This window comes from Biomphalaria glabrata, chromosome 11, assembly GCF_947242115.1.
Source record: "Biomphalaria glabrata chromosome 11, xgBioGlab47.1, whole genome shotgun sequence".
Classification (NCBI taxonomy): Eukaryota; Metazoa; Mollusca; class Gastropoda; family Planorbidae; genus Biomphalaria; species Biomphalaria glabrata.
Genome location: NC_074721.1, coordinates 4,821,975 through 4,848,839, shown reverse-complemented (window position 1 = coordinate 4,848,839; position 26,865 = coordinate 4,821,975). Strand labels below are relative to the sequence as shown.

Genomic DNA, 26,865 nt, shown 5'->3' with positions numbered 1-26,865 from the left:
ATCCACTGATGGACAGTTTGTAGTTTATATGTAGATGCTGCATTTATAATTTTTTTTAAAGTTATAAATAACAATCTTTTTTGTGGGGGTGCTTTGGCAATAAAGATATCTCCAAGAAATGTAGATATAAATATATATATATATATAAGGTCTATGTTAGCATACTTTGGCAAACAAAAATACACTTTCTTAAAAAATTATTTATAAAATGATTAATACTACAGTTATCTTGTAAATTATAGCCATAGATGACATTGAGCATCCTTGGCATCATATATAGGGGGTTGTAGGTAACCTAAGTTCTCAACAAATAGCTTGTTCATATACTGATATGGGAAGAAAATGCTAGGCTATTATATCAAGGCAGGGAATAGTTTAAGAAGAATTAACAGTTAATAAGATCAAGTAAGTCAAGTCCAGATTAAGAGTAAAATTCATTTGTCTGCATAATTCCTACACATATCTGAGTGAATAAAAACAGCCTCTATGACTTACTTGCAAATAGCTATGTTGTCTTGTGTTAAACATTGCTCTGATATTTTACAGGGATCTAAACTCTGCTTCAGATCACACATTTTTACTGTTGTTGTTTCTGAAAAACATGTTCAATAATTTACCACACAGACAGACAAAGTTTATATTAGCTTTGTAAAGAGATACAAATCTAGAATTATAATGCAGTCAGTCATCACATAGGCCTACCTATCTTGCCCTGACATTGCCCTGAGGTGATATTAAAGGTGTATCCCTGGTGGCAAACACATTTATAACTGCCAATTGTTTTAATACAGTCCGAGTTTGGCGGACACAATGTTGAGTTGGGGCATTCATTCATGTCAACAGAACAGTCCCCTGACGTCCAGCCCGGCTTGCAGATACATTCTCCATTAATGTTGTCACAGAATTGAGTGTTTTCTTTCACGCAGGAACAGTTTTTATCACATGTTTCTTTTCCATATGTAAAGTCTAGACATTCTGTTGTAGTGAAGAAAAGAAAAAAAAATTGTAGAAAACACTACACCACACAATAGATTCTTTTAATAACTTTATTTATTAAAGGCACAGTTGCTGAGTAGTAAATTGCGCTTGGCTTCTAAACAGTGATGCCGAATTCTGCTGAAGACTGGCATTTTTAATTTCGGTATCTTTAGGGCCCCCCTGAGTCCACCTGGCTCTAATGGGTACCGGACATTAGTTGTGGAAAAGTAAAGATGCTTTGTGCTTGATAAAGGAAAAGAAAAGGTGTTTGATAAAGAAAACCAACTTAGATTCTAAATTAAAGTTGAATTTAGATGATGTAAAGTTATATGTTTCTATGGCAGACGGTTAACGAGGGTATCATGCAGCCAGCACAATGACCAGCCTCGTCACTTTCCCTGACTTATGCCAGGTACCCATTAGAGTTGGGTGGACTCAGGGGCGCCCTTAAAATCCCGAAATTAAAAATACCAGCCTTCACCGAGATTCGATTTAAGCGGTTTACCACTAGGCCACATGACTAACCGTGGGCCACAGAAACAGTTAACCTTTACAACCATAGGTCTGAAAGGGGAAATTTACTAATAGTCTTTAAATAGAGTATACAAAGTGGGAGATGGATTGATAGGGTTGATTCGATTATTTCATCTTAGAAATCACAATCCTTCCTTCAAAGAATAAGATACTTACGTCCTACACATATAGTCTCAATCTAATCGTGAATGCTAATCAGAGGTTTAAATTCATTGTTCATTGGTTTTCCTGGCTTATTCAGGCAACCTGTTTAATGTTCTATTGGCACTAGGAAAGATTGTTCTAGATACATTCTCCTCCTCTATCTCTCTCTCTCTCTCTCTCTCTCTCTCTCTCCCACATACACACACACACAAATGTACAGGACCACAGAGTATCAGTGAGTATGTTATTTTTTGCTATGTAAAAAAGTAAGCGTTTCGAAATACAGTCTTTTAAAAAACATTATGTTCTTAACAATGCCCTTAACAAATGAACATGATTTTATACTATACTATGGGACTTGGACCATTGAGCCAACAAGTCCATAAGTTACTAACATCACGTTACTCGGGAGATTGTCACATCAAGTGGTGTAGCAGCCATAACATGAAGGGATTCACTGCGCCTTGGGGCTGTTTGTTAATCATTGATTACAAGCATTGAGTGTTAAGACACTGAATGGTCAAGTGTGACCTTTGACCTTGCTATGCCACTGGTGAAATCATCCATTTGCAATAATAATAATATTTTTAAAGAAATATTACTTTTTTTTTAAATTTTAATCCAATTAAGTATATTTACATCATATTTAACAAGATTTATTTTTAGTTTTAAAGTATTGGACTGTGAACAAAAGTCGTGAAAGTTGCACACAAGGCCATGTCACTGTTCACGTCTAAATATAACTTCTAGGCTAATGATGAGGAAAGCCTAAGTCTTGTATTATGCACTCTGGATATGGTCTCGATTATCCTGGGTTGGAAACCTGCCCCACCGTTCTGTTGGAGGTTTGGGCTAGGATGTAGCAGTCTTCCAATCTGACATACCATCCTAAACATATGAAACAGAACAAATCAAACTATAATCTTACTTCTTAATTCTTACCATGTGCTTGGTATACACCATAAAACGAACCATCGCTGTAAATGTCGCCAGAGATAAACTTTATAAGCATTTGGTTACCACTGGAACGTACCACGTCCGGTATGTTGGTGCCGCAGTATTGACCAAAACGTGGACTGAACTCACTGACCCCATCATACACTTCCAGGTAATTACTTTGACAGTTCCAGTGAATTTGAAATGAAGTGAATCTGTTAGTATTGAAATAAAAGACAATTGATTAATTACCAAAATAATGTTCAACTATTTCGCTGGAAAATAAGAGATGACAAGCTACTAGAATTGAGAAAAGTAGGCTATTTGTTAAACTGGACAACGAGAGTGAGTCTACAGTGAAAGCCAGCTACATTTTGTCAAACTTAATTGCAAGCCATAGCATATCATTTAGTGAATGTGATTTTATGAAGGAGTGTGTCGTTAAAGCCGAAGTAATTTGTCCAGAAAATGTGAAAAAATCAAAGAAATAGCTTTAGATAGGAACACTGTGGCTGATAGAATAAATGACAAGCCAGTCAGATTGCGTGAACATCTAAAGAACAAAATAGCTGATTTTACATTATTTTCATTGGCTCTCTATGAGTCAACTGATGTAATGGGTGTAGCACAGTTGGTTATATTCATAAGGGCCTGTGATAAGAATTTTGAGATACATGAGGAACTACTTGAGCTCTGTTCTATGCATAACACCAAAACAAGCGAGGACGCTTATGAGAAATAGCAGGAGGTGATATTGTTTACCTTAAGTAAAGCTAGCTAGTCTAACAACGGATGGTGCACCAACCATGAAATGAAATGGTTTTGATGCAAAGCTACTTGCAAAAACAAGAGACTGATGCTAAGTTTAAATTTGCTCATTTTCAGTGCATCATTCACCAAGAATCTTACAACATGTTATAAGACCAGTTTCAGTCGCTCTCAATTTTATTCGTCCACATGGATTAAATCATCGCCAATTTTCAATGTTTCTGGATGACATTGAACACGAATTTGTTTGTGCTCCCTACTACACAGAACTCCACTGGCTTTCCTGTCATAAAGTATTGAAGAGATTTTTTGCACTGCGTGAGGAAATAGTATTCTGAACATGAAAGATGAACCTGTTGAACATTTCCAAACTGATAAATGGGTTCAGGATTTGGCATTGGCAGTTGATCTCACTGGTCACTTGCAAGACTTGAATTTGAAACTTAAAAGTAAAGACAAATTTGTCACAACTGCGTGTAATCATGTGAAGTGCTTTCAGGCAAAGCTACGACTGAGGATAAACCAAATATGAAGAGATATTCTTGTTCACTTCTTAACATGTCAGGATCTAAAAAGATTAAATACGGCTACAACATTTGGTAAATATGTCTTACACCTACAATTGTTATTTGATGCTTTCAATGACCGTTTTCGTAACTTCGTTTCATACGTGCAAGAATTTTCTCATTAGTCTCCGAAAATGCTGCTGGTAATGTGCAATTAGAGCTGATAAAATAGCAGTCAGATTCTTTGTTGAAAGCGAAGTATATAGAAGTGGCTTTGCCAAAATTTTACAGTTATTTACCATGAACAGTACGTTGAATTGCGGAAATTTTCAGCCAGAATTCTAGCTATGTTTGCAAGCACTGATCTCTGTGAGCAGTTATTTTCCATTATGAAAGCAACAAAAAAAAAAAACCTCACAGTTCGAGATTATCTGATCACAATTTGTCATCAGTGATGAAAAAGTCAGTGGCAAACAAACTTCAACCTGATATTATTAAACTTGTATTCAGGACAAAGAAATAAATGCGTAATCATAGTAATTTTTAATTACCAAATCGTACTTTAAATTTAGCTAACTAAGGGACAGGTATGCCATTAATTATTGTATTCTATTGTATTATTTCCGATTTACATAAAACTAGTAGGCTGTTTTGCAACTGATTTTTTTTTGCTGCGGCCCCTCAGGTCATAGTAATTTTTTATGTGGCCCATACACCTCAATAAGTTTGACATGCCTGGTCTAATATAATTAGATTTAGTGTAAGTGTTAATACGTTTTTAAAATATGTTCGCGTTTATTTATCATTATATTTAAATGTTGTTGTTTTTTTGATTTATGAACTTTTATTGACATAGGTAAATAGTTTGCTATTTGAAAAGTAGATAAAGGCACAGTACTTATTCCATATGTTAGAACTGATTCATATCTTTGTGGAGACAGCTTGCCGCCCAATGCGCCGAATGGCGGGAGGATCTAAGTCTAAGTAAGAACCGATTCATACAAAATTTTCCTTCTTTCTTTGTACCATTATAGCATTGAATGTGTTGCCTGAATCAGACATGATTTGAAAACCAATGACTCAGCAAAGTTTAAGTCTCTAATTAACATGCACGACTAGAGGGACACATGAATACATGTAAGACGTAATTATCTTCTGTTAAGAAAAAAACGTCTGTAATGTATAAGATAAGATAAGGAAAATCAACTTTGATTCTAAATTAAAGCTTAATTTAGATGATGTAAAGTTATATGTTTCTATAACAGACTTTTAACGAGGGTATCATGCGGCCAGCACAATGACCAGCCGCGTTACTTTCCCTAACTTATGCCAGGTACCCATTTAGAGTTGATTGGAATCGGATCGCCCTTAAAATCCTAAAATTAAAAATATCGGCATAAACAGGGATCCGATTCAAGTGCTTTACCACTAGGCCACCACACTCTCCAACAAATAAATCAAACCTTAAACTATTATTTCTTCCAATTATATTCTCTTTTGAAGTAACGTCTATAATTTATAAAGTAAGTTAAGCCATTACTATGATTACTAGATATCAATAAATGACAATAATATGCCCAGACTCCCAGACCCCAATGCAAAACATATTTCTCACAGTAGATATCAAAACTTTAATGAGACAAGTCAATTCTCCACAGATCAACCTTTCCTTCCCATATAGATTTTATTATTATTATAAAAATACTATTTCAAAATCATCAGATCTTCTTTGTAGTGAAAAAAAATGGTAGTCAAACCTTAATGTAATTATATAATCTTTTCTGGCTGTGATCAACCAAGAGCAGTTGGCGTTGTTGTTAATAAAACTCTTGGAATGAAAATAATTCATGACAACTCCGGAATCATTTGTGAATAAATAGTTGCAGTCTGAGGGACAATAAATTGATAACATACATATAATCACATGAACAGATTTATATTAGACATCTTCATAAATAGGTGTATTCGATGTACAAAATAAAGGAAGTGTTATTAGGCAATCTTTTTTTTTCCAAAATGTTTATGATAATTTGTGTGCTCTTTGTATCTTATCTTATGTTATGTAATACGTACAGACGTTACTTCAAAAAAGAAGATGATCACGTCCTACGCGTCATGCATTTAGTCATGCATGTTAACCAATGACTTAAATTCCACTGGTTTTCCTGGCTAGCTCAGGCAGAATCAATTTTTTTAAAGTTCTTCCTGCTTGGAGGGTAAACATTTGCAACAAGGAGAAAGCATTAGACTTTCACTCCATCTCTTATAACTTATTTAAAAAAACAAAACACCAATTAGCGCCAATAGAAGAAAAATGATAGTTGATAGTTGGTAATAAAGAGACCTAAAGGAAAAATACGAAAATGAAAAGAAGATTGAGAAAGATTTTGAAATAGACAAAAATAAACGAAATTATTGTTGTCGCTAGCTAAATTATTTAAAAAATGAGCTACAGGCGCAGCAATATAGAAATTTAAAAGTATATAATTTTAATTTGATTTAATCATGTTAACAATATTTTTTTTTCATTTCAGTTAACGACTCTCGTCTCCAAACTAAAAGACAAAGTGCTTAATTAAGTCGGCAGATGCAACAAAATCATAATCTTCTGCATACCAGACAATGGACCTCATTCACCAATCGTAAACAAACAACATTTAGTCACGTGATCTTATTGATAAAACAACGGAAAAAACTGCCACGTGACAACCATCATGAATTAAACATGAGATCGTAAATTATATAGAAGATATAGAGAACCACGTGGCTAAATGTTGTTTGTTTACGATTGGTGAATGAGGTCCATTACATTTTCTTTTTTTTTTATTTGTTATTTAGAAAATTACTTTCATAGAATAACTTTAAAAAAAAAATTCCATTGGTGTTTGTAATTAGATCTATATGTAGCCTATATCTGTTGCTATGGTGCGCAAGGTGCGATCTTTCAATATAATAAACTAGCAATTTTCGCCTTTAGTACAAAGATAGTTGTTTGCTCATTATTGACTGTCAACTTATTGTCTGTAATATACAAGATATGATAAGAAACAGTCTTGTTAGTGCTAAAATGCTGACCTATTTGTTCACAGGTCACGTTGTCACTCCTCTGAACGAATCCATTTCGCTCATCACATGCGCATTGATATCCTCCCACAGTATTGACGCAAACAGCGTGGGGTGGACACGTGAACTGACCGGTGGCGCATTCGTTAACATCGGTCTCGCAAAATCTTCCGGTCCAGTTCGAGTAGCAGACGCAGAATGAGTCGGCCACAGAGTCATGGTGAAGGGTGTTCTGATCGACGCAGTGAGTCTCACTGCTCAACAGACAATCTGGACCGAATTTCCAATTTTTACAAGCTGTAGAGAGTAGAAAAAAACAAGAAAAACCAAAATTAACACAAAAAAAAGCTAATATTAAGTGTAGGCTAATTGTAACAATCAATCATGTGATTAAATTTATAATAGATTTAGAATAACAATAATATATTACCAACACACTGATCAGCGTCCAATTCCAATCCGATTGGACAATAACACAGTTCTACAGAAGAGTTTTGGTCTCGCGGAGTGAAGCGAACACAGATGTGCGAGCAATTCTTCCAAGTACAGGCGCTCGAATTGACGTCAACTGACACAAAATTAAAGAATTCAGTCAACTAGAGAAATAGGCCTACTTAGTCGAAATTTATTGTTCATTAATAGATGGCTATTACGAAAAGTTTGCGTGTCCCCGAAAATGAAATTAGAGTCAGATTTACTGCACTGCAGACAGTACAACCGCCCAGGTCCTTCTGTCAGATACAAAAAAAAAGGGGGGGGGAGGACTTCATAGACTAAAAGACTTTTTAAAAAAATCTGCCAACTAAAAAAAAAAATTTATTGTGTCATTACTTGAGCATACAGATCAATTTGATTAAAGTCTCAAAAAAAGAAGCTCGGTGGCTTTTAGGGGTCTCCGAGGACTTAAATCCGGCACCGTATGTAGAATGGTGAAAGGACGATAGGTACAAAAGACATGTAAAAAAAAAGGAGTAAACTATTACACAGTGTCGCAGTCCATTTCACTCTCAATCTTTTGGTTGTCCGAAGAACGATAATCTTCTCAAACCATCAGGTATATGTCCCACACGATGGAATGACTCTTCCACTTGTGTAGCACGAATCTTTACAACGCTGATGCGCACCAAAAAAGTCGGCGCAGAAGCAGAGCTATTAAAAGTCTTGGGCATAGACATAAATAAATATAGACTGGCCGATTAATTAAAGAGTTTTATGAAACGAAAATTTGTGACTTTTTTGCAATTTTGTGTACTTTATTAAACAGCATTTATGAGCAGTATAAAAGTTAAGTATTCATATCTATTTCAGCCACACACCTATATATATATTGTAAATAAGGAGGCAGTGTAGTTTTGTTCAATCTCTAAGAATGAAGATCATGCAATTTTTCATAATTCGGAAATCCGAATACAATAGATGTACATGTTTTCAAGTTACATGAAGTTACTTCCTTCGGCCAGTCTATATTTATTTATGTCTATGGTCTTGGGTAACTATTTGGTGCTACCATAAAGTTCTTAACATAACTGATCATAATAAATGAAATATCAGTCTAAAATAATGTTCATTTTTTTTTCGTCCGTAAAACTTAAGTTGAATGAAGTATGCCATAATTCCTCATATATGCCACTTTAAAAATGTGGTTGACTTGCGGGTGAGTGACACTGGATAATTGCAGTTGAAGAGGATTTATATTGTATTTCGATGACTCAAGTGTTTAAAATGTGTACCACAAAGAACAGTAAAACAATTCAAGACATATATTAGGCCTACTTACAGGAGCAAAGTTGACTAGAATTCAGAGTGAGCCCATCCTTACACTGACACTCGTACGCCCCTGGCAGATTGACGCACAGGGAGTAGTTAGGGCATCGGAAAGGGTCCTGGGCACACTCGTCAATATCAATAGAGCAGTCGTATCCCGTCCATCCTAGATTACACGTGCAGCGACCATTGAAATAGTCGCAGGTGGCTGTGTTGTTTGGGTGACACTGACATGGAGTGGAACATGTCGCATCATACATGTTAGAACGACATTCTGAACAAAAAAGTAAAAAACCTATTTCAATTGACTCAGTTTTCAACTAATTATAAAAATCGAAGTCTATAAATGTTCTATATTGTATAAGTAGTTAGTAGTATGATACAAGAGCCTAAAGCGTCTAACATGAATAGGCCACCAAAATAGTAAATTACTTGTATCTAGTGCACACTTTTAAATAATGTCTTTCAATCCATATATCCATGCGTGATATTTATGCAAGAGATGATGTGTTAGTGTTTAAAACTGCACAGCTCAGATATAATAAATTGTCTGTCAAAAAAAGAATCTCAAACTCTAATTATCTTGTACAAAAGGATGAGAAGCTAATAGTTTAACACAGTGATGCCCAAAAAACGGCCCGCGGGGCAGATCCGGCCCGCGACGTGGTTACATTCGGCCCGCTACGTGGTCCGTCCGGCCCGCCGAAATGTCGGCACAAAGTATATAAAATCCGCTACCCCCCCCCCCCAAGAAAAGGTTTAAAAATGTCTCTTTACCTACCTTAGGGACATCAATTTTACTCCGATTGATTGGTACCATCAATCGTTTTTGAGACTCTTAATGTAGAATTTATCGAAAAAAAAATTACTTTTTTGGAAGAACATGATAATAAGCCAATATTTTTGAGTTGTAAATAAAGTCTGACTGTTGTTTTTTTAAACGCAAATATAAAACAAATTTGACGCCATTTGAATAAAAAGATTGTTAAACTACGTCTAGCGATTGGAAGATTAATGTTAATATTTATCAAAAAGAGTCAAGAATATGAGTCGTTGGTAAAGGTAGTTACACTGTTGCTCAAATTTTTAGTAGAGAAATGAAGCCGTTTTCAGACGCATGAAAAAAAAAAGATACTAATATCCCATTAATGATTGTAAGTGCTAGATCCACGGGTTTCTAATCAAGTAGTTTCAGGTCAATTTCATTTAATTTTTGTACCTTTCCTTTATGTGGCCCGCGACACCAGTGTCGGAAATTAAAATGGCCCGCAGGTCGATTTATGTTGGGCATCACTGGTTTAACATATTAATAGGCTTATGACTCATCTGGGTCTACCGAGATAGAAGGAGCCACATATATATATTCCTTATAACAGCGTTTCTCAAACTGGGCCAACTGAGACAAAATGTCTTACATTGGACACAAAGCTGACCTAATGTCGATCTTGAACATTATAGACTTACTCGTGTTGTGTGTGTACCTCGAATCTCCCCCGAATAATTTTAGGCAAGTGCAGCAACTTTATTTATTTGACTTAACTCTTTCTCTCCTAACTGACGATACCAGCGTTTATTCCACCAGAATCAGGGAACATGAAATGATCCAAGATACCTGTGTGTAGTCGCTGAATGAACTCATTATATTGTCTGTTGTATTTATGTGTATTTTTCTGTTTTGTTGTCTTTATATGAGAAAAGAGTCCTTGTAATCACAACAAATTTCCGTAAGGATCAATAAAGCAGTCTTAGTCTTAGTCTTATATGGTAAATAATTACGGAGAGAAAGAGTTAGTTTGACCTTTTCTTTTTTTTACTATGCTACGATGAATGGTGTGCCCTGATTGCAAGGAAACACTTTTGGACTTTTTTAGACTTTTGAGAAACAGCTTTGTAGACTCCAGGGAAAAGAATTTCAGAGGCTCAGAACGCCAGAATGCGTTTTGTAATGGGGGAAACTGCTGCTTCTTTAACTCTTTCTCTAGCATGCAAAACACTTAAAATTTATGCCCGAAACTCAATTTCTAAAAACAGCAACAACAAAATAAAATAAACGGACTAGATTTATGGAAAATTCATTAATCTAATTTTAATTCTAAATCTAGTGTCTTATATTGTTGTTAGCTTGTTACCCCTTTACTGAGTAGGTATTGGTATCATTTGAAGCACACATATTTATATCTGAATGAATTGTTTTGAATAGAACTGAACAATAAAAGGGGAGCCACCGGTATAACTTTTAGAAACAATGACATATAATGTTTTTGCTGATATTTCGCTTTGATAATTATCAGATGCTTGCTTGCTTTTATTTTTCAGCCTGTGGGCGTTGTCTTTTATTATCTTTTTATTTTTTGCTGGCGTTCTATATGAAGGAACAACAAAAATAGAACTGGGCAGAGGATTCTTTTTTGGAGTAGACAGGCTGAGATGTGTTTGTATGTAGCGCTAGGTAAACTCCGAGTTTCCTTGTTATTGCATTGTGTAATTCTAGGAATCCTAGTGTTATTATTCAATAAGTTGCGATTCCGAACAAGAAAAATAACTTTAAAACATTTCCACAAGTCAGTTTATCTGTTAGCAGATATTTTTTAACAACCAGGGATATCTGCGATATTGTTCTAATCGTCAAAGTCGCTTATATTTATGTTTCGTTGACCAGAGACTGTCTTCATTTGTCAATATTTTATGCTGAAGTTTATGCTGAATGGAAGCGCGGTGGCTGATCGATAAAGCGCTTGACTCCAAACCGAAGGCCCTGGGTTCGAATCTCGGTGAAGACTGGGCTTTTTAATTTCGAGGTCTTTAGGCGCCTTCGAAATCACCCACCTCAAATGGGAACCTGAATTGAGATGGGGAAAAGTAAAGGCGGTTGGTCGTTGTGCTGGCCACATGCCACCCTCGTTAAACGAGGGGCCACACAAACAGATGATCTTTACATCATCTGCCATTAAGACCGCAAGGTCTGAAAGAGGAACTTTTTTTTGCTGAATGCATGCTGAATACATCATTTGTCACTTAACATCTCTAAGCTAATGTAAACTGCGTCACGTTTAATGACTGAATTCCTTGTTTCAGTTTATAATACTTTATACGGAGTTCATGGTATGTAGCCTGAGTTCTAGTTGACATTTATGGAATAGTAGCCTTCTCGTTGACATTTGAAGTCGCAGTAGCTTTCTACCTGATATTTAATCTTAATGTCACAGTAGCTTTCAAGCTGACATTTAAAATGGCAGTAGGCTTCCAGCTGACATTTAAACTCGCAGTAGCCTTCTAGCTGACATTTAAAGTCGCAGTAGACTTCTAGCTGACATTTAATGTCACAGTATCCTTCTAGCAAACATTTAAATTCAAAGTAGCCTTCTATCGCAGTAGCCTTTTAGCAGACTTTTAAAGTCACAGTAGCCTTCTATCTGACATGTAAATTCAAAGTAGTCTTCTATCGCAATAGCCTTCAAGCTGACATTTAAAGTCACATTAGCCTTCTATCTGACATGTAATGTCACAGAAGCCTTCTAAAATTCTAGTGTCAACAGTAGATAGCGACCCCAATTAAAAATAGTAAGCCACTTTGAAAATTATTGTTCATACTAGGATTTAAGACAGCTTCAAAATAATGAAACTATTTATTTTATTTGCAAGTAATATGACTAAGTCAGACTATATATACAGAGACTTACCGTGTGTCCAGTAATAAGCGTCTAATCCATATGACCGGAACCCGTACCGTCCAGAGCAGGACGCAGGGTACCTAATCAGGAACATGGCGTTTCCCTTTGTTCTCAGAAAAGCTGGTACATTGTACCATGGCCATAAATAAAAATAGTCTCTGGCCGCTCTGAACATTAAAGTTGAATTAGTGTCTCTGCCATCGTAGACATCCAGGTAGCCATAATCACGGCAGCCATAAACCGTAGGCGTGAAGTCATATCGTACAAAGCTAATAAAAAAAATATATAGCCTGTAATGGTATCGATTCATCAGTCATACTTTCTATCAATGAGCGTATAAATATTTTTCTAAGAAGCGATAAATTGGAGAAAGAGAAGGAATGAAAGAGAAGGAGAAAGAAGAGAAAGAGTGAAAGAGAAGGAGAGAGTGAAAGAGAGAGAAAGAGCCGTTCCAATTTAGCGTAATTAAGAGTTACTAAAATTCACAGGTTTATAAAATATGTTTGTGGGATCGTTAAAAAGCTAACCATTTTTTTTATTAAAAATGCGAAACAAAAAGGAGGGGGAAGGTCCCAGTCAAAATAAACTATCTGAGAATAAATAAACGGGGGCCGGTGAGTATGCCAGTATAAATATAACATTGTACAACTGAGCAGGGCCAGTTTTAGATATAGGCAACTAGGCGACTGGGGATCTCAAACAAGATTCAAAACAATATATTTAGAGAAGAAATATCGAGACTTGTGCCTAATGTTATTGTCGGAGAACACTAGGTTTTATGATAAATTGTGTTTTTGTTTTCGCTGTTATTTTAACATTTTTCAACCTCATTTGGGGCCACCAAATTCACGTGGCCTATTGCCTCAAATTATCTAAGGCCTACCCTGAAATGTGTGAATGTAATACTTATATTCATTTTTATTCTTATATAGAATTTACCTGAGAGTGACCAACTGGCCGACAGGTGCAACAATTGTCCAGTTACACTCAGAGAACGTTGAATCTTGTAGGACTTCAGCGTGAGAACGCGATACCAACACACCAGATGGGCCTGTGAGCGTTTTACCACAGTCTGTTGACATTGTGTGTAACTGTTTTAATAAATATATTTCATCTAGTATATAGAGTGGTAGATATAGGGCGGTAAAGCGCTTGGCCTCTTAATCGAGGGGTATAGGGTTTGAATCTTGGTATTTTCAAGAATCCACTCTGTCCCTCCAAATTTATTGGGGAAGTTAATTCGGTTGATCGTTGTGTTTATAACATGTCACCCTCGTTAACCGTCGACCATAAAATTGATGGTTTGGTCACACCTGGAGATATGCTTCCTAGATGGATAGTGTGCTTCTCATTTGGCGTTAACAGAAACACTGCAAAACAAATAAATAATAATAAGAGTTGGTCTAAATGGCTTATTTGCTTATGCGGATGGATTTAGACTAGCAGGTGTATGGAATATTCATTTTGAGCGTCGAGTTTTCCCAAGATAGATGTCAAAGATCCATCATAGTAAAAAAGTTAAAAAAACGTTCTACTTTTAGACCTTGTGGTCTACAGAGCAAAGGATGTAAAGGTCACCTGTTTCTGTGGCCTACCGTTGACAAGGGTAACGTGTGGCCAGTACAACGATCAACCGCATTTACTTTTTCCCAACTAATGTCAGGTACCCTTTAGAGTTGGATATATTCAGAGGCGCCCAAGGATCCCGAAATTTAAAAAAAAAAAACAAGTCTTCACCAGGATTCGAACCCAGGACCACCGGTTCCAACCTAGCAATGAATGTTTAAATGATTCCGTGAGGGATACAATATCGGTTATCGCCCTGAGAGTGTACGTAACTTTACAAACAAATGTAGGTATTTACCATCACAATATGTCCTGTTGACCACTTCATAGCCTGGTAAGCACAGACAATCGAAGGAGCCCGGTGTGTTGTAGCATACAGAGTTATCCCTCGCTGGCACGCACGTCAGGTTCTGAGAGACGCATTCATCGACGTCCTGGGTACATGTTGCAGATGTCCAGCCAGGGCGGCACGTGCATGTCCCGTTGGCCATGTCACAGGTCAGGGTGTTATCCAGGTGACAGGGGCACTGGTATCTGCACTCTTCTCCATACGACCACGTGCTGCATTCTGGAACATTTGGAAACATTCATTTCCGGCAATAGATTTAAATTTTATAACAAAAATGAATATTCATACTTGACAAGAGTAACACTATTAGTAAAATAAAAAAAAAATAGAGATGCTTTAGGTCAGGTGGATCGAACACTAAAGCACATCACACAATCTAAGAGATAAAATACTCAGAGAAACACAAATGCAAGGTCAAATTCTCTTATTTCATATGCTAGGACAAATGGGTACAAGTGCTCCCTCTTCCCTTATGCAATTAGAGGCTTGAGTGTGTTACCTGAATCAGTCAGGAAAACCAATGACAAAGTATAAGCCTCTAGATTGAACATTTAGGTATTGATTAAAATAATACAAATAAGCTGAGTGGGAAGCCTAATCGTTTATATTTGACAACTATATCACTACATTTATATAACTATAAATTCACTATCACTATAAATATATCAACAGATAGCAAAGAATAACAGTAAATTATATTATTATAGATTTAAAATAATTGAATAAAGAGAAGGCTATCTTAATAGCAGACAGTGATCATTGCCTCTAGTCTCGGTTTTGTTTCTTCATTTCAAATGCTCTTGTCAGTTTTTGTATGTAGCCTACAATATGTTTCTATAGAAACAACAAATAAATTATTAGCTAATATTGAACAGCATGAAATTCGGCTAATATTTCTCAACAATAAATCAAATTAATAGTTTTTCATTTCTTTAAACATTATTTTCGATGTAATGGCGTGGAAAACAAAATGCCATAATCTATAACGAAGTGAATTAGTGACTAATAACCAAAGCTTACCAATACACTGGGTATCATTCATAGGATCGAGTTTCATCCCCTTTGGACAATAGCACTGCTCCTTGTACGGGCTCTCCGTTGTCACGCCACAAAAGTGGGAGCAAGTTGTATTCACACAGCGCCCTGGATCTGAAACATTTACTTCTCAATATCATAGTTCAAAGAATATGTCAGTCAACATGTGTTATGTCTTTAAACGACAACAGTAAATAATATTAGGCAAAGTGATCATATATTAAATATATAGACAAAAACAATGTCATCTATTCTGAAGATTAAATTTGAGTGAAGTAATTCACAGACTACGAAAACCCATTTGTGACCTGAATATTTTGCGATACTTGATGCAGACAAAGCCGTTGTCCGCCGGTGGTCTATAACGCTATCTTTGCCTCGATAAGGAAGTTTGTTTGGGCCTTTATTGTGTATCACGTGACCTTCTTGGGATCTCTACAGACGTTTAGTTTAGAGACTATCAGCTCCTTTCCTCCATGCCAGTGATTACAGAATAACTAAAATATTATGAAGTTATGTTACTCAAGGAGGCGCAGTGGCTGAGTTGTAAAGCGCTTGGCTTCTGAACGAAGGGGTACCTAGTTCAAATCATGGTGAAGACTGGGATTTTTAACAATTCGGAATGTATCGGGTGCCTCTGAGTCGACCCCACTCTAATGGGTACCTGAAATAAGTTGGGAAAAGTAAAGGCAGTTTGTCATAGGGCTGGCAATATGACACCCTCATTAACAATGAGCCAAAGTGACAGATGATCTTTACATCATTTGTCCTATAGATCGCAAGGTATTTACTCATTGTTAAGCTTAATTACTATTTTGAGTTCTCCAAATGAAAACGTAACAAAAAGTCCATTATCCCATTATAAGACCAAACGCTGATAACTAACCTTGACATTCACCATCACTGCCTTGAATGAGACCCTCTTTACAATTGCACTCTACTCCCTGTAAGACTGTGACGCAGACCCCGTAAGGATCAGAACAGATATTAGGATCCAAGCAATGATCTGAAAAATAAACAACATGAGTGTTTATGCGTTTTTTTTTAATATTTACTAGTAATAGAAAAAAAGATAATAAAAAATATATAAAAATCATTGCATGAAATCTTGATCCGTGTGACAAGCTGGACAATCAAAGACAGCATTGATAGAAGAATCAAAGGCATAAATATTTTACTTTTACATGGAACTATCTGGAATGCTTAGGTTTGAAGAAGAAATCTTTTTTTTTTTTATCTAAGCAGTATTAACTCTTTCTCTCCTAACTGACGATGCCAACGTTGATTTGAACCCATTAAATTAAATTAAATTTTGGATTTATAAACTTTAGTTCGTGTTATATAAATAGAGCACGCTTCTCCTACAGTTCAATACCAAATATAACATTTTCTGATAACAAACCAAAATAGTTTTTGAAGTTTAATTACAACAGGGTCGTGAAACACAAAATGAGCAAAATGAATAATTCCATCGGAACGTGGAAAAATAATTACGGAGAGAAAGAGTTAAGGAAACGTGATCTTTCTTTACACTTTGATTTGTAAGATCCCGTTTACGTTTGATAAGCAACACAACGCAGTCAGGGAGAAAAAAGATGAGGAAACGAAATGACGGCTGTGTGGTAGCGATAGAATTGAGTGTATAAAATTAACCGTAAGGTAATGGAGAAGAGATTAGAGTTGAAAAAAAAAAAAGAGGGAGTTTGAGAGTTTCTGAAAAAAAAAACAAAAATAATCCAAAAAATATCAAAGGCGTAAAATTGAGGGACTCCCATAGACCTAAATAAATCTAGACTGGCCAATTAAAGAGTTTTATGAAACGAACATTTGTGACTTGCAATTTTGTGTACTTTATTATACAGCATTTATGAGCAGTCTAAAAGTTAAGTATTCATTTCTATACACACCTAAAAATCTTGTAAATAAGGAGGCAGTGTAGTTTTGTTTAATCTCTAAGAATGAAGATCATGCAACTTTTCATATTTCGGAAATCCGAACACAATAGATATACATGTTTTCAAGTTACATGAAGTTACTTCCTTTTTCCAGTCTATATTTATTTATGTCTATGGGGACTACTGTTGCCAAGTAAAAAATGCAAATGACTTTGGGCAAGAAGCGAAAGAGATTAGACAATTTGATGGTAAAAGTACTGAAGTGCACACGGTGTAGTCTTGTGTTCACGAAAATACTTTGATACTTTTGTATTTCCTATACCGGATATACCAAAAAGACTTACTATTTATGGATTTTGTTTTTAAATTAACATTATAGTTTCACTTACACTAACACACCAGACAAACAGGTTAAAGCATACACGTCCAGACCATATAAAACTGTTGAGCAGTCAAGGTTAGTGAGAAGTTGTATATAGTTCATGATCATTTACTCCAGCGGTTCTCAACCTTTTAAGCTCGGCCACCCCTTTTTACAATCCCCCACTCTGCCGCGACCCCCCCCCTCTTGCTCACATACAAAGCAATATAGGATAGACGAAACAATACACTTTTTCGATGTCATTGGCGACCCCTGGCAAATCGTCAATCGACCCCCAAGGGGGTCGCGACCCACAGGTTGAGAACCCCTGATTTACTCTGTTCATTGTAATATACCAGCTGGAGTTCATCAATTACAAAGTCAAAGTCCCATACATAGGAGCATAAATGAGTGCTCAACACAAGGTCAGTTTTTCACGTTTATCACAAAGAACGAAGATCCAAATTTGTTCATAATTAATGATTGACATTTTGTACTTGGTATTATTGATTTTTTTTGATTTTTTTTTGAAACCGTAAGTTGCAAGTTATTACAACAATTAATAGTTTAAAGGGAAACTCCGATGGTTTTTCGAATTATGCACAATAACATATTTGAATTCTGCGTAAAAAGTTGTAATAGTAAACATTTTACCATTTTTTATTTAAATGCTTAGAAACATGTATATTTAATAAATTAGACAGTAAATTCGTGACATCTCAAAAAAAAAACGGGGTTCTTTGAGATTTTGTTTTTAGGTTAGGCATACGTCACTTCCATCAACAATACTGAAAAGGAAACTAGATTTAACCAATCGTATCGCTTCATTTTTACAGGCTCTTGGGCTTAGTGACGGCCTATTCCAGAGCTATGGTACAGTAATATATATAGATCTAAAGGCATTAGGATAAGCAACTCAAGAAAAAAAGTAACATTTTCATCTAAGCCTCTCCTTTCCCAAGAAGTAAATAGATCGTGAGTCTGACTGATTCGAAAAAAACTGGTCAGTGTAAGGCTAGTCTATACTATAGACTACGAAGTCCTTGATAATTGGTTGCTTTTGAAAAGAACTGTCTAGTTCAGGGGTGGGCAACCTTTTTGTAACGAGGGCCGCATTTTTTTTATTTAGAAATGGCGGGCCACTTATGTATATACAACTTAGAAAGATACTCTAGCTAACTGGCTAGAATGGCTTTTAATTCATATTTACACTGTATTATATTCACGTTTCTTTTTTTCCACACTCCACGTTAAGGAATTACAACAAGAGTTAGCAATTTTTTAAATCAAATTAAGAATTTTAAAAAAATTGCTGTTGTCTTTTTATATAACAGTAACCCCATAAATATACAATTTTACTTAATGTGCAGTATTTTACCTTTTACACTCGTGCATAATGTTCCGGAACTGTGGAATTAGCTTTCTTTTTGTTAACCTTGTGACTGCTGTCAAATTACAGTCAGTCAAAATCGACCAGTAATTATACTTGTTTAGTCCCCCCCCCCCCCCCCCAAAAAAAAATGCTTGTTCACTGGATGAGAAAATATATGTTCCGGAAGTTAAATGTCGGGACGAGCGAAACTTGCCCTTGTGGAGCATCACCAGAGAATGCTGACCATGTCCTTCAATGGTGCAAACTAAATTAGAGATCCGAACAGGACTCTGGCCCCAAAGCTCTCCTATAGAACCAAAGCTATTCTGAGAACTGCCTGATCTGGAAACCACTGCGCAGTTCATCACAGATATAGCTAGATTAGATATATGTATATAGATATTACTGATCTGAACCTTCCAACGAACTAAATTATTTTTATTCTCGTTTTGACAAAGAAGATTTTGTTGATCTACACAAAGAACTTTTCAACACTCTGTCCAAAAGGAAAACAAGAGCCCTACGTCAATTTTGTAACGGAGGATGAAGTGACATTGTTATTTAAAAGAGTAGACGTAACAAAAGCTTGTGGACCAGACAAAATTAGTGGCAAGCTGATCAAGCTATGTGCGGAGCAAATTTCTTCTATCTTCTGTCATATCTTTAACCAGTCATTGCAAACGTGCCTAATTCCAAACATCTGGAAAACTTCAGAAATCATACCAGTGCCTAAGAAACCAAAAATAGATTGCTTAAATGATTTCCGCCCAGTAGCACTAACACCTATTGTTATGAAATGTTTTGAAAAATATATCCTTAAACAACTTGTAGCAAAAGTCAATAACAGCCTAGACCCTCACCAATTTGCATACAAAGCAGCTAGAGGAACTGAGGATGATATTCTATTGCTTTTGGACCAGCTTTATAAGCATCTCGATATACCCAAAACATATGCACGAGTCCTCTTCGTAGATTTCTCCTCGGCTTTCAATACCATACAGCCACATCTAATGATAAACAAACTGAGTAACTTAAATGTAAGCCCTTACTTGCAAGCATGGGTTCTAAACTTTTTAACCCAACGGCCCCAGTATGTTAAAGTCAACAACACCAAATCGTCAACTCGAGTACTATGTACGGGTGCTCCACAAGGTTGTGTACTTTCTCCTGTACTATACACTCTTTACACTAATGACATAAGAAGCATCTATGACTCAGTTAAACTCATTAAATTCGCTGATGATACTGCCATAGTCGGTCTTATTTCAGGAGACGAAACTCAGTATCGAAGCTCGATAGAAGAGTTTACAAACTGGTGCACCGACAACTTTCTAGAACTGAATGTAACAAAAACTAAAGAACTTATAATAGATTTTAGAAAGAAAAAACAAACTATACGTGAACTGCAAATAAACACTACATCTAAAGAACAAGTAAAGGCATATAAATATCTAGGCGTTATCATCAACAACAAGCTTTCATGGGAAGACCACCTTGGAACTCTTGACAAAGAAACAGCCCAGCGACTCTTTTTTTCTATACAAACTCAACAGTTTTAAATTAAACAAGAAGATCCTTAAGACATTTTACGTCGCGACTGTACAGAATCTGCTAACATACGGAATAAGTTGTTGGCAAGGCAACGCCTCATCTAAACTGTTGCAACGTCTAGAAAACATCATTAAAAAAGCATCAAAAATTACACTCACAACATTACCACATTTAAAGGAACTTTTTGAACAAACGTGCCTAAGAAAAATCGAAAAAATCTTGGAAGACAACGGCCACCCGCTCCATCAGAACTACGCCAGGTCGTCGCGAAGTGGGCGACTGCTGTCAATCAAAACAAGAACGGAGCGGTACAAAAACTCGTTCGTACCTCACTCGGTCAGACTCTATCACCACCACTCATTGATCAGGGAACATGAAATGCACCAAGATACCTGTGTGTAGTCGCTGAATGAACTCTTTATGTTGTCTGTTGTATTTATGTGTATTTTTCTGTTGTGTTGTCTTTATATGAGAAACGAGTCCTTGTAATCACAACAAATTTCCGTAAGGATCAATAAAGCAGTCTTAGTCTTAGTCTATGTAAAATGAGAACGAAGAAGTAGAAGAAGAACAGATGTATGTGTACCCAAATTGTGTGAACAGCAGCAAATTTTTTAATGTGTGGAAATACGGCTTCTGGCACCCATGAGACTCTCGTGGAAGTACTGACTGGAACTTTTCTTTGCTTGGAGTGATGTCCTCTGTAGCTGAATCAGCTTCTGCACTAAATGGTGAGCTGATGGTATTGAAAACTGGTTCTTGACGTCTTAAAATTTGCTTTTTATTAATTTCAAAATTAAGGAATCTAAATAAGTGTACTTTTGATCATTTCACTAGAAATATTTTCACCTTTCAGCAAAGGAAAATGACAAAACCTGTTTTTCTTTTGCTTGCTTGTAGAAATGGGAAGACCTTGTTTGAAAAGATTTAACATCCATTTACATTTCATATGCAAAAAACTCATTGCAATGACAATTATGAAACATGAAATCTGTCTTCCACTCATTAGAAATATTGGTAACAAAGTCACAGTCAATGTCCTTCAAGAAACAACAATTTCTTCCTCGAGATTTTATAATGTTCTCATTTACCTTGCCAATGGTAAGATAACGGATAAGTTGGATTATTTTGTTCACAACTACCTGTGGTTAATACACCTTGCTATAATAAGTTTTATTGCTGTTTCAGTGACCAATATAAAGTAATTTTATGCAGCTTTGTACAAACTTTTCTGTTTATAGTTTACGGTTGGGATATTACAAAAAAAAAAAAAATAATTTTAGTTAGTCAAAGATCGAGCTCTATCAGATGTTACACTTGCCATCTTGTTCCAAGCCTACCCAACATTCAACACAGTTCTTCATAGCATTGAATAAATACTGATCAGAGATTGTGTCTTGAATTGAGTGTATTGATGTATAGCCAATAAGCATAATCTTCGTTTACTTGAAACGTTTTATAATAATTTATATATGTATATTATTTTTAATATCTTTGCATTTTTAAGTATATACTGTGGGCACACCTGATTTCTGTAGGTGTCGGCGTGCCGCATAAAACACCCTGGTCTAGTTTATATGGAAGCTCATTAATGTTTTGTTGGTTCGTTTACCACCATGTACAGTAATGAGTTGAAGCATAGAAAGCCTACGCTTTCAGGTCTTTATTGAATAATTGTTATCTTTTTTTTAGCTCATTGTTTTATGAATAATTGATAAATTTGTTGGTATTCTAATAGGGTAGAAAAGAGATTTTGGTTGTTTGGTCACTTACAATCGTTTACGATTAAATCTCTCCTACGAAGCTGAGCTAATTTTTTTCTTTATCAATGGACCTCGTTCACCAATCGTAAACAAACAACATTTAGTCACGTGATCTTATTGATAAAACAATGAAAAAAACTGTCACGTAACAACCATCATGAATGGACCTCGTTCACCAATCGTAAACAAACAACATTTAGCCACTTGGTGCTCTATCTCTTCTATATAATTTACGATCTCATGTTTAATTCATGATGGTTGTCACGTGACAGTTTTTTTTTCGTTGGTTTAGCAATAAGATCACGTAACTGAATGTTGTTTGTTTACGATTGGTGAATGAGGTCCATTAAACATTAGATCGTAAATTACATAGAAGAGATAGAGCACCACGTGGCTAAATGTTGTTTGTTTACTATTGGTGAATGAGGTCCATTAATTAATAACAAAGTCTTACAAACAGCTGAGAGACTGTAGTCAATGAGAACGAAGTGTAATTTTGTATGACTAAGGCTGAGGAAAGATCTTTAGAAGAGAATGATGCATTAAAGTTTACCTTCACATTGTCCGTGTTCGCTCAACACGTAGCCAGGTCTGCAAACACAACTGAAGCCTCCCAAATAGTTGACACATACCTTGTCTGAACCGCACGCCAACTGGTTGAGGCAGCGGTCAGCAATCTGGTTGCAGTCAGAAGACGTCCAGTTCGAGTTGCACCTACACTCCCCTGTCAGACTCACGCAGTAGTCCGTGTTGCTTTGGTTACATTTACAAGTGGCGTTGCAGAACTCTAGTCCGTATGAGAAGGGAAGGCACTCTGTTGGTGTTGAACACAAATATATATATATATATATATATATATATATATATATATATATATATATATATATATATATATATATATATATATATATATATATATATATAAAGATGTTGGTGTTGAACACACATATATATATATATATATATATATATATATATAAAGATCAAACCAGTTAGTGCACTAACCACTAACATAGAAATTGTCACGGATCGTAAACTTTCCAAATATTTAGATCACCTTCTTCTTCTTCTTCTTCTAGCCAGCTTTATTGCTGCTGAGCTGTGAGCTCTTTTGCAGACTGTGCCAAGGAAAAAAAGTGTGCTGTTTTCTTCAGTTGTTCAGCACTGCCGTACAGGGTGTTGGTTATGTTGGGCTGTAGTGGAAGTAGGGTCTGCCTAAGGTGGATTAGGGAGGGGCATTCAAAGAGGATATGGTTTACGGTTTCAAAGGGGTGGGCGCAGTGTCTGTAAATGGGGAGTTGTGTGGAGTTTATTTTTTTCAGGTGGTAATTTAATAGTGGTGTGTGTCCTGTTCTTAGTTGGAAGATTGTAGATTGTTCTTTGCGGGGGAGGAAGTTGATACTGTCCAGTTTGTTAGGAGTAGTAATTTCTTTTTAGCTCACCTTAATAGATCAGGGCATAACGCTGTTAGATAGCTATCCACTCAAAACTTAAACTAAGATTTCAAATCTTGCCGATAATCATTTACATGGCAACTACAGAAGACTGTTTTGGCATCCTTCAGTCGCAACGACTATGGTTATCTCGTAGAACACTTTTTCATGTAACTGTGGAGTTCATTTTGTGATTAATTAGTTGGTAGAAACAACAGTATCATTTTTGTTTTCAAGATACAGCCAGGGCCGGATTTAAGGGAGGGCAGGAAGGGCTACTGCTCTTGGGACTCCACAAGAAAGGGATCTCCACAAAAGAAATAAAAATGTATCCGAAATCGACGTATCAGAAACTTTTACGCTGTTCAATTTTTTTTTCGCATGTTTACAGCTAATACTTTAAAACTTGCTTCGGCTGATTAAGGAAGTGTCTGGTTGTAGCATGATCGTATTATGTTTATATAGCCAACAGTTAACGAGGGTGTTATGTGGCCAGCACAACGACCTATCCCAACTAATGACAAAGCTAAGTGGACTCAGAGGCGCCCTTGAAAATAACATTCTTCATCACGATTCGAACCCGTAACCCCTAGGTTTGGAAGCCGAACGCTTTTCAACCGCACCTTTTAGAATTGATACAAAATGATGAAAATGTTATATTACTTAACAACTTAGTGAGCCATCTAATCGACATGTTTTCTAAGACTTTTTCTTACCGTGAGCCCAATAATTGGCCAAAAATCCAGACTTGGAGCCAGAGTTCTGTGACTTGAAGACAACGAAGAGCTGATTGCGGGAGGAACGTATTTTAATGTCTTTGTTTCCATGCAGGCCGCAGAGATTGTCGGTCAGAAGTGGGGCTTGTTCGTTAGGACCGTCGTAAAATGCAATAGTGTCCGTACAGCCCTCGACGTACCAGCCATACCATACGACTATGTCCAAGTGTTTAAATCTTTCCGTAACATGCACATGAGGAAAACAAGAAATCATTACACAATAGCATCTCTTGAATCTGATAAGGTTAAAAGGTATTCTTGTATAAAGAATGGCCCTAATGGCCCTTGCAGTTTAATGTAAGGATATCAACACATGAAAGAAGGGAAATAAATCGTTTGCCAACCTAAGGAAAGTTACGGTATAAAAATGTCTTCTACAGAAAGAGTAGATAGAAACGGACATTTAAATTTCGAAGTTAAAGTTTGTGTAATCAGTACAAATTTCTGGCGACGTTAAAGTTTTTGTAATGTGTACAAATCTCTGGCTAAGTTATCTTATCTTATCTTATATAATACAGACGTTACTTCAAAAAAGAAGATGATTACGTCCTACGCGTCATGCATTTAGTCATGCATATTAACCAATGACTTAAATTCTGCCAAGTCACTGGTTTTCCTGGCTAGCTCAGGCAACCCATTCCATGCTCTAATAGCACTAGGGAAGAAGGAGTGTTTGTACAAATTTGTCCTAGCATATGGGACGAGGAATGTTAGATACTAATATGACCAATATCATGTTATACCTAACATCTATGACACGTTTTTATTTTGATATACATAACATCTTTGGCTCGGGTTTGTTATAATTTACCTAACATGTAGCCTATGTATTGGTTTTATTTTGATATACCTAACATCTATGACTTATTTAATCATGATATATCTAGCATCTATGACTTATTTAATCATGATATATCTAGCATCTATGACTTATTTAATCATGATATATCTAGCATCTATGACTTATTTAATCATGATATATCTAGCATCTATGGCTTTTTTTTTTTAAATCAAGGCATACCTAACATCTATGACTTGGTTTTCAGCTGCTGTAATCAGCCACGAGCAGTCGGTGTTTTCCAGATATGAGTTCGGATAGTTAGGTGACATGAAGTCCCCAGCTGGGGCTGTCAAATTGCCGCCACAATCTAGAGTTGGACATTGAATGAAACATTTGAGCTTCTAACTTGTAGAACTTCTATAAATTGTTTTATCTAGAACTACTTTGGCTTTAGTACAACAAACGTTTTTAAAACACCAAATAGAACAAAGCATTTGGATTGAGTATAAAGTATTTTTACCTTTACCTTTACCTATCCCTTAGTCTGTTGGACCGTTGGGGCACCAGGCAAGATTCGTCGACCGTCTTTCTCCATTCCTCCCTTTTTTTTTGCCTTGTTTAGAACCTCTCTCAATGACAGGCCCGTCCATTCTTTAATGTTGTCCTCCCATCGCTTGTTCTGTCTGCCTCTTCTTCTTTACCCTGGCACTGTTCCCTGAAGGAAGGTCTTTGCGAGCCCCGTAGATCTTGTAATGTGGCCATAGGTTTTAAGCTTTCGTCTTTTTACAACAGTTAGCAGGTCGTCGTGGGCTCCGATCGCTGCAGTAACCCTGTCTCTGATTTCTTGGTTTGTGATGCGGTCTTTGAATGTGATGCCTAGGATCCTTCTGTAGCATCTCAATTCCATTGCTAGGACCCTCCTCTCTAGCTCTGCATTCAACGTCCACGACTCGCAAGCATATAAAAATGTGGCCATGACCAGGGAGTGCATCAGTCTGATTTTGGTGCCAAGGGCTAAGCCCTTGTCTTTCCATATTATTATATATGGCATTAAAAGTAGTGGCGATCTAAAAAAATGTGCTGCTCACCTGTAAATGTAGAGTTTACACCCACAAAGAAAATAGCCAAAATCGAAGGGTGAATCCAGTTCATGTTTCTCTAATTGTAGGAAAGAAATAGTAATTTTTTTTTAATGTCAGTGTGTTGATATGTGTTTGTGTGAGTTTGTGTGATTGAAAGGGACTGAGTGTGATTGTGTGTGTGCTTTATAGTGAACGTATGGCTGGGTGCCATTGTGTCTCATATTAAGCGTATTTCCAATCTGGAAAGACCAAGCGTTCGGTTTAAAATCAGACTTAGTCAAGGCGAATGTCTTGTATGATTGCGAAGCATTAGGTTTTAAGTGCGAAATTAGAGAACAGAATGTCTTGTATGATTGCGAAGCATTAGGTTTTAAGTGCGACATTAGAGAGCAGGATCCTAGTAATAAAATTGAGAGATGTTGCAGATGGATGCTTGGTATGACCTACAAATACTATGGAGTAAATCCAACAAAGGATCACAGTGGCTACCGTGATGACCTTCTGATCGTTGTCTTAAAATTCAAAGACTTTATGGGA

The 26,865-nt window shown here is 36.3% G+C and overlaps 1 protein-coding gene across 1 annotated transcript in view; it reads right to left on the bottom strand.

The window, feature by feature from the left end:
• The window catches only part of LOC106063858 (protein eyes shut homolog), a 29,871-nt gene extending 3,456 nt beyond the window's left edge, over window positions 1–26,415 (bottom strand). The window contains exons 1-16 of the mRNA XM_056045478.1: window positions 26,335–26,415; window positions 25,487–25,613; window positions 24,406–24,641; window positions 22,810–23,070; window positions 16,201–16,320; window positions 15,300–15,428; window positions 14,229–14,498; window positions 13,304–13,436; window positions 12,374–12,633; window positions 8,707–8,967; window positions 7,360–7,497; window positions 6,942–7,226; window positions 5,624–5,753; window positions 2,599–2,807; window positions 703–975; window positions 496–592 (exon numbers count right to left, since the gene is read on the bottom strand). Coding sequence (XP_055901453.1) covers window positions 496–592; window positions 703–975; window positions 2,599–2,807; window positions 5,624–5,753; window positions 6,942–7,226; window positions 7,360–7,497; window positions 8,707–8,967; window positions 12,374–12,633; window positions 13,304–13,436; window positions 14,229–14,498; window positions 15,300–15,428; window positions 16,201–16,320; window positions 22,810–23,070; window positions 24,406–24,641; window positions 25,487–25,613; window positions 26,335–26,398 — 2,993 coding nt within the window. The 5' untranslated portion in view covers window positions 26,399–26,415. The remainder of the gene's footprint in view (window positions 1–495; window positions 593–702; window positions 976–2,598; window positions 2,808–5,623; window positions 5,754–6,941; window positions 7,227–7,359; window positions 7,498–8,706; window positions 8,968–12,373; window positions 12,634–13,303; window positions 13,437–14,228; window positions 14,499–15,299; window positions 15,429–16,200; window positions 16,321–22,809; window positions 23,071–24,405; window positions 24,642–25,486; window positions 25,614–26,334) is intronic.
• Between the last annotated feature and the right edge of the window lie 450 nt (window positions 26,416–26,865).